Raw genomic sequence first — 7,585 nt, 5'->3', positions numbered from 1 at the left:
AGCGAGGGCTTTTAACCCAACGTTGCAATGCTGCAATTTTGGGAACAGCTCCATCTAGTGACCAAAAATGGGTAGTATTATAAATTAGAAATAATTTATAATATTTCCTGGACTCGTGCAAAAAAATAAAAAAAAATTGAACAATGTTTAATCACCCACACACTAAATGTTTAATTTTTTTTAAAAAAACATGTTTTTCTGGCAACACATTCCCTTTAACAAACCAACTGCTGCCAGGTATGTGTCACCCATGTCTGCTTATGTCTCATAGCTCTCCAGTGTTTACACTTATACTCACGTTGCTTTTTATATTTTACAGCAATGTACAATATGGAAGACCATCAACCTCTGCATCAACTGTCCTTACTGTGCCACATCACACAGCGGCTGTAGAGGATATTGCAGCCATACCAGTCCCTGATGAGGAAATGGAGGTCACACTGATCCCTGCAGATCCTGAGGAAGAAGTTACAGACACACTATTCCTTGCACAGCCTGAAGACCCGAGGGAAGACCAACACAATGAAGAAGGCAGAAGAGCACATGAAGATGACAGCGCAGAGGAGGAAAGTGATAGAGACTTTCAGCTTCAACTAGAGTCTGAGGAAGAATCCAATCAAGAAAGCGGAACTACAGGAAACTTTGATGACAGGACACAGAGGTCAGTGTACATAGATACTCCTTACATATTCTCTGTGGCTGTCAAATGTGTCAAATCTGATGTCTTGCACTTTTCTCCAAAATTACAGAATCCTACAGACAAAATGGACGGTGGACACAAGACAGAAGATGAAGGCTGCTGGACTATACAAGCGACATTCATTGGACGAACCAATACTGAAGGGCTTTGCCGACTATTTGCAGCACACATTGGATGTGCCCAACTACAAGCAGGAGGTTGAAAATTTGGCAAGGTTCCTTTATTACATGAACCCGCAGCGTCCCAATCTGGACTTTGTCAGCAACATTGAGAAGGTTAACTCCTTTTTTACAAAGCTGCGTGACCTGAAGCTTGCAAACCAGACTGTCTTTAATTACCTAAAACATATCCGGAGGTTCATGACGTATCAGCTGAGAGCGACCAATCTCTCTGCACAAAGACCAAGGCTGTTTAAGTCCTGCAACTTCTTTATGGATGTTACAGAGGACATTCAAAAGAGGCTATCTAAGGGAATTTCAAGAGAAGTTGTCAGCAAACGGTGAGTTATGAACTCAAAAGTATCCTTAGACAAAGTATGAAACCTCAAATAGGTATATATTTATTTTAGATATTGCTACTACTCTTTATTACTTGTGTATATACAATAAAATCATTTCTCTTTACTTTGTGTTTAGATACAAGTCATTGACAAATTCTATGAAAACACCCCAGGAATGTCAGAGGCTTTTAGTTGTGGCAAAGCCAACCTTCCTGAAATGCCTCAAAGCTGCAAAAGACAGACACATGAAGCGAGACACTCAACTTGAAATTATTTATTATCTTGAGGCCCTGCTTATTTTGAGGCATCTGCAACGGCCAGGTGTTGTCAGACATATGACTGTAAGTAGCTTTCTCCTCCTCTGTTTTTCTGCATCATTTTGTTTTCCTACCCTGTTATGGTTATGCTGTGGGGTGCTTTTTAGAGAAGTGTCTGGAGGCCTTATGGCTGCAGTTAAATACTTTTAATAGTGTAGGGGAGCCCTGAAGGCCGATAATGGTGTGAAGCCTGCATAAGGTTAATGTTAGCTTATTAAAGTCGGATATTTGTCTGCAAGAACAGAGTGAATAATCTATGTAAAAACCTTACACCTGGCTAGAGACAGAAATTATGCTGAAACAAAAGAGTGGCATATGTATAGAAAAAAAAAATCACAAGTGGCTTGGCGTAGTGTTGGGCTAACACAATACAGTGGCAAGTACATTGACAAATCTCACACATAGCTGGCTCAGGGATTGGGCTGTAACAATACAGTGTCATGCACATTAAAAATATGTCACACCTGGCTGGAGCCAGATGCAGTTAACAATATAAATTTGTCACCTCTACTTGGTTAATCCCTTAATCCCTAGCTCCATGGCAGGGAGCAGCTTCTGTTGACATATTCCCATAATCCAATCTATTCTCCCAAAACCAGTAGCTACTGACATGGTATGATGTGAACTTAGAATTGATAGGAAAATTATATTCAATAAATAATTTGCTTTCCTGTCCCTCATACTTTTTCCTTTTGACTCATAGGTTTCAGAGTGGAATGAGAGGATCACTCACAGATATTTGGGTTTAGACCTGGTAGTTGTTGGGGTCAAGTTACACAAGACCTCTACACACCAAGTGGCAACCTATGTGCTAACAAAGGAGGAAGAAATGGTAAGTTTCTATAAGGCTCCTACTTACTTTATGGAGTTGTAAAGATGCTTTTCAATAATCTCTTTATTTGTATCCCTCCCCTAGTGGTTTAATGTCTACTTTGAGATAGTAAGACCAATGCTGCTAAAGAACAACATGCCAACAGAAGTATTTTTCCTCTCTACATCTGGAAAGGAAATTTATAATGTTTCCAATGACATCCTGCGGTACCACACAAAGTAAGTTTCTTAAAAGTCACCTGTCTTTATTCAATTCTAAGTGCTGTGTATGTATTATGTTTTTCTATTTTCCTTTCTAGATATAAACTACCCAACATCACCAGTCAGCTTGTCAGGAGGATTTGCGAAACTTGGACTCTCCCTAATTTTTCTGACTCTGAAAAGTGTCTGTTTGCCAAATATTTGGCACACACCAACATGACAGCGGAAAGAAACTATCGTGAGAAGACACTGACGGACATATGCCATGGTTATATGCTGGTAATGCAAGCCGGTGGTGAGCAGCCCCAAGCCAGCACTTCAAGGTAATTTATTGTGGGAGGGAAATAATATATACTGTATAATATTACATGATTTGTTTTAGAAGTTTAATGCTTGATTTTTTCTATGTCTACCCTATAGACAAGAGAACATTCAGGAAGGAGGCCAGGGAATCCAAAGAGAAGACATCACATCCCACGAAGAAGCCCAGGAACAAGATTACAGTGCCAAAGAGGACTGGAGTGAATCAACTGACCGAGGAGAAGAAGAAAGCTTGGCTGATCATGATGATGATGATGATGATGATGATGATGATGATTGGACTTCAAAGTAGATAAACTCTCAGTTTTATTATAAATGTCCTCAGTTTAGTTGTGTTAGACTTATCAATTGATATACTAATGTTTGGTTATTTTTTCAGAGCACAAGTACCATCCTCATTGTTCATCCGAACACGGTCCAGGGCACAGAGGCAGAGAGGGGAAGGGAGCTCCTCTGGGTAATAATAAAATACATTTATTGACCTTACTTTGTAAACTAATATGCTTATTAAACTGTATGTCTCACATTTTGTTTTAACATCAGTATTTATTTTCTTCTTTTATCAAAGGGCTGAAGTGACGTCGAGGGATACATCACTATCTGCAATCAAAAGAGTCCCTGTTGTTCTGCTCAGGCGCATCGATAGTTAATTTCCTTTAGACATATATATATATATATATATATACACATATATATAAATACATACATATACATATACTTAGAGGCTACTTAAACATATGCATTGAAATTGCCATAAGAAATATATATATATATATATATATATATATATATATATATATATATATATATATATATATATATATATATTATCAATTACTAAATAAATTATTATATTAAAAATTAACTCAACTTTAGAGAATACTAAAACAAAAGTGTGGTATGTGTATTGAAATATTTCACACGTGGCTGAAACATGTGTTTGGCTGAAACAATACAGTGGCAATTATGACTGTCCCCTGGCCGGAGCCAGCTTAGTCTAACAATATAAATGTGTCACCTCCACTCTGCCAGTATCGACACCTTGGCATGGACTAATATATTTTAACACTATTCCACATTCTAATCTGGTTTCTATGCAAACAGTATCTAGAAACATGTTGTAAAGGTCAGTTTAGAAACGATAGTAAATATTACATTTAATAGATGTATATGAAATAGGTACACATTTTTAAAATAAAGTGATTTATTCAATCAATGCAGAGATGTGACTTTTGTGTCCAGCCTTAGGACTGTTCTCAAGCTTGCCACATCTCTTCATTAATTGAATAAATCATTTTACTTTGCTTATATTGGTGTGCAGCACAATTTATTTTCAATATACTACATGTCCATGGATCAGGATTACTTCTGTGCACAGGTTACTATAGTGGGATTTGGTATAGATATATATAATAAGTACATATACATATGTATTGACATATACATATGTATTGTATGAGATGACAAAAGCCCTGGAAACTAAAGTATGTGAGCCAGCGGTCAAAGAAAAAAAACAAAAAATGTCCACACAAAAGGTGAGAAATGTTTTGCCTGCAAGCTTTATACATGTTGTGGAAATATATTTTTCTTGCATGTGATAATAATATATATTGTTTTGTTTAATAGCTGTCAACAGTCAGATGATGTCATAATGGAGGAGGAGGAAGAAGAAGAAGAAGAAGAAGAAGAAGAAGAAGAAGAAGAAGAAGAAGAAGAAGAATCAGAAGAAGTCACGACAAGCGACTCTGACAAGGAAAATGACGAAGGCACTATGGAAGATAAGGATGAACGGCCAGAGGATGCGGAAAAAGAAGAGAACAATGCGAGGGACCAGGAAACACTGGCTGACGAGCCCAAGATATCCTGGAACAACCCATTGAGGAAGAAAATGTCAGAAGCTGGATTCTACAAGAGGCATTCTCTGAACTCTGAGTTGATCGCTGGTTTTGTCAACCACCTTAGAACAGGCTTAGGCGTCGTCAGATACAAACAGGAGGTAAGCACCAAATCATCATGTAAGTAACATAGATCTATGTAAGATTCTGTTCCTTTTAATTAATCCCATTTCATCATTATAGGCAGAGAACGTTGCTCGCTTCCTGTATTTTATAGACAGCAAGAAGCCATCTCTGAAATTTGTCGACGACATTGAGGAGACACACAAGTACTTTGACAAGCTGCTGGCAATCGGAAACACTCATCAAACCGTCTTCAATTATCATAAGAATGTGAAGCGTTTCGTCTCTTATCTGAAAAATGTCAAATGTCAAAAGCACAAAGACAGAAAGACCTACAAAGCAGTCAAAAATTACTTGTCTGCTCTTTCTGTTAGTCAAAAGAGGCTACACAAAGGAATTTCCAAGGAGATTGTTGCAAAGAAGTAAGTCTAAGAAAAGTTTTATGAGGTCTTAGAATAGATTGACAAAAACACAATTTAATATGTATTAATTATTTCTTCTGCCTTTTCATTTGTTAAACTGCATTTATTTTCTTTCAATAGACATAAGCGCATATTTCAGACTGTTTTAAAGCCTGACGATTTGAGAACGTTGTTGAAAGTTGCTGGACCCACTTTCCAAATGGTGTTGAGGATGGCTGAAAATGGCGATACACTCCTTGATAGCGAAAAATGAACAATCATCAATTATTTGGAGTCCATCATTGTCTTAAAAAAAATGCAACGACCTGGTGTGGTCCAAAATATGACAGTAAGTAACCTTTGTTTTTTTTTTTGTTTTTTTTAATGCTGTCTTTGAACATTTGTGCAGTGCTTGTTTTCACAATTTATTTATCTTGTAGGTCAATGAATGGAAAGAAAGAGTAGCAGGAAAAGAGAGCAGCGTGGTAATATCTTTCCTGGAACACAAGACTGCAACACAACAAGCAGCAACATTGATTCTAGATAAAGAAGAGGAAAAGGTATGAATCTTACAGTATAATGTAATCTACGGCACCTCTCATCTATCATTCTTTCGTTCATCAATCTCACGACTATGTATTTTTTTTCCAGTGGTTTGAAATATATCACAACTTAGTGAGGCCTACGCTTTTGAAGACGAACAAAACTATTGCCAACTTCTTTATCTCCACCTCCGGAGAAAGGCTATACAATGTTTCAAACGATGTAGCAAGATTTCATACAAGGTAAGTTCTTATTAGTGACAGTTATATTTCCACTCTACATGCCAACGTTATAAACTATTCTTTTAATAATAATTTCTTCTATTGTATAGATTTGGATTAAAGCCAGTGAGCAGCCAGGTGGTCAGGAGAATGTCAGAGACCTTTGTGTCCTCAAATTGCAGAAATCCCAATGAGACACAAATATTCTCAAAATTATTGGCGCATTCAAACATCACTGCAGAGCGGGTCTACTGGGAGAAGACCATAGACAACATGATAAAGGCATCATTGTTGCCGGACAGAATTCAACGGGAATTGGAAGAGCAGGCTTCCACCTCAAAGTAAGTACCAGAGCAATAATATGTTCATATTCTTGACCCTTGGTTTTGCTCTTTTCTATTATCTCTTTCACTAAAATAATTGTGTCTTTTGCAGAGCTGCGATGGAAGATATTCTAATAATGGGTACAGCACAATACAATATACCTCCTGCAATCTGCTCTAAGGAGGTAGAATTTGAAAGATTTACAGGCAAGTATCCCCTCACTGTGGAGAAGGATCCACCAGCGCTTAAAAGATGCAATGCAGAGTCCACAATCCATGGACAACATCTGTACGATCGGTGGAGGAAACTGCAGAACAGAATGCGAGTGGACTACATAATAGGTAAGAATGATGTTCATTCTTTTTTTGTTCTCTCTATCACAATACAATATTAATACTAATTATTAATCATCTATATGACCGTTTAATCATAGGATTGCTTCAGGACCACCTGCCGGAAGAAGACGAAATAAAGAGGGCTATAGGACATCAGCTCTGGGGAAAAAACCGTCCAAGAGTAAAAGACATTTTGGACCAATGGAAGAAGAAATAAGAAGCTTATAAATTATGGACTTTTAATGGACATTAAAATGCACAGGGAACAAAAGCACTTTTATTTGTTGGGTTCTGGGATGTTTGGATGTATTCAATAAATTGATATATATTTTTTTATTTAATGAGCTACGCTGTTTCCTTGACTCCAATAGTAGTGAATGGCAGTTACAGAAGCAGCGTAGTATGTCTCATTCTTAGTTTACTAACGGTCCTAACGATATGCATTAATCTTCTTCAATGTTATTAATGTAACTGTAATCCTTATTCATTTTTTCTTAAACAGGCAAACCAGGACGCCAATGACCTGCCCCATCTGCTATAAGACAGAGTTGATGCTGGGAACCTGCACAAAAAATGCATGAAGCACAGCAGCGATGAGGATATAAAGGCTACCCTTGCTATTGCTAGGAAAAACTTGGCAAATGTAGCATCTAAAGGCCTTGCAATTCACTATCATGATGTTTCTGAGCTGATATGTGCTGGAAAATGCATGGAAAACCTCTTTGGGTTCCTCAGTGGTCGTGGGTTCACAATCATCAACTCTGTCTTATAGCAGAGGTCATTGGGGTCCTGGTTTGCCTGTTTAAGAAAAAATAAATAAAGATTAGAGTTATATTCATAAAATTGTAGAGGATTAATGAATACAATTAGGACCGTTAGTAAAGTAAGCATGAGATACTAATTATTAATAATCTATGATCTTTCAATCATAGGA

At 37.3% G+C, this 7,585-nt stretch overlaps 3 protein-coding genes across 5 annotated transcripts; all 3 read left to right on the top strand.

Annotated features, from left to right (window-relative positions):
- Positions 1-253: 253 nt before the first annotated feature.
- LOC142699118 (uncharacterized) lies at positions 254-3,613 on the top strand. 2 transcript variants are annotated; one of them, XM_075848008.1, is made up of 9 exons: positions 254-661; positions 750-1,199; positions 1,336-1,540; positions 2,220-2,348; positions 2,454-2,566; positions 2,647-2,871; positions 2,969-3,157; positions 3,249-3,326; positions 3,438-3,613. In XM_075848008.1, the coding sequence occupies exons 1-9, from the start codon at positions 261-263 to the stop codon at positions 3,517-3,519; spliced, it is 1,872 nt and encodes a 623-aa protein (XP_075704123.1). In that variant the 5' UTR covers positions 254-260; the 3' UTR covers positions 3,520-3,613. The 2 variants fall into 2 exon arrangements, with proteins under 2 accessions (XP_075704123.1, XP_075704122.1); XM_075848007.1 differs by having other exon boundaries at positions 2,433-2,566.
- A 108-nt stretch (positions 3,614-3,721) lies between these two features.
- Positions 3,722-5,450, top strand: LOC142699120 (uncharacterized). Of its 2 annotated transcripts, XM_075848011.1 has the most exons (3): positions 3,722-4,865; positions 4,948-5,274; positions 5,370-5,450. In XM_075848011.1, the coding sequence occupies exons 1-2, from the start codon at positions 4,521-4,523 to the stop codon at positions 5,251-5,253; spliced, it is 651 nt and encodes a 216-aa protein (XP_075704126.1). In that variant the 5' UTR covers positions 3,722-4,520; the 3' UTR covers positions 5,254-5,274; positions 5,370-5,450. The 2 variants fall into 2 exon arrangements, with proteins under 2 accessions (XP_075704126.1, XP_075704125.1); XM_075848010.1 differs by lacking the exon at positions 5,370-5,450 and having other exon boundaries at positions 4,948-5,355.
- Positions 5,451-5,491: 41 nt separating this feature from the next.
- Positions 5,492-6,995, top strand: LOC142699119 (uncharacterized). The gene is made up of 6 exons (XM_075848009.1): positions 5,492-5,577; positions 5,669-5,788; positions 5,880-6,013; positions 6,103-6,333; positions 6,428-6,657; positions 6,750-6,995. The coding sequence occupies exons 1-6, from the start codon at positions 5,545-5,547 to the stop codon at positions 6,866-6,868; spliced, it is 867 nt and encodes a 288-aa protein (XP_075704124.1). The 5' UTR covers positions 5,492-5,544; the 3' UTR covers positions 6,869-6,995.
- Positions 6,996-7,585: the final 590 nt, after the last annotated feature.

This window comes from Rhinoderma darwinii, unplaced genomic scaffold (genome assembly GCF_050947455.1).
Source record: "Rhinoderma darwinii isolate aRhiDar2 unplaced genomic scaffold, aRhiDar2.hap1 Scaffold_130, whole genome shotgun sequence".
Classification (NCBI taxonomy): Eukaryota; Metazoa; Chordata; class Amphibia; order Anura; family Rhinodermatidae; genus Rhinoderma; species Rhinoderma darwinii.
The sequence above is the reverse complement of the archived record's forward strand: the minus strand, read 5'-3'. Positions and strand labels throughout refer to the sequence as shown.

What these genes read in the sequence shown, in the direction of transcription:
- LOC142699119 (XM_075848009.1), top strand. Translation starts at nt 5,545, where the DNA reads ATGCAACGACCTGGTGTGGTCCAAAATATGACA. An exon ending in GTGTGGTCCAAAATATGACA is followed by an intron (nt 5,578 to 5,668) that starts GTAAGTAACCTT and finishes TTTATCTTGTAG; the next exon opens with GTCAATGAATGGAAAGAAAG. An exon ending in TAGATAAAGAAGAGGAAAAG is followed by an intron (nt 5,789 to 5,879) that starts GTATGAATCTTA and finishes TTTTTTTTCCAG; the next exon opens with TGGTTTGAAATATATCACAA.
- LOC142699118 (XM_075848007.1), top strand. Translation starts at nt 261, where the DNA reads ATGTCTCATAGCTCTCCAGTGTTTACACTTATACTCACGTTGCTTTTT. An exon ending in TAACAAAGGAGGAAGAAATG is followed by an intron (nt 2,349 to 2,432) that starts GTAAGTTTCTAT and finishes TCCCTCCCCTAG; the next exon opens with TGGTTTAATGTCTACTTTGA. An exon ending in ATCCTGCGGTACCACACAAA is followed by an intron (nt 2,567 to 2,646) that starts GTAAGTTTCTTA and finishes TTTCCTTTCTAG; the next exon opens with ATATAAACTACCCAACATCA.
- LOC142699120 (XM_075848011.1), top strand. Translation starts at nt 4,521, where the DNA reads ATGGAGGAGGAGGAAGAAGAAGAAGAAGAAGAAGAAGAAGAAGAAGAA. An exon ending in TCGTCAGATACAAACAGGAG is followed by an intron (nt 4,866 to 4,947) that starts GTAAGCACCAAA and finishes TCATCATTATAG; the next exon opens with GCAGAGAACGTTGCTCGCTT.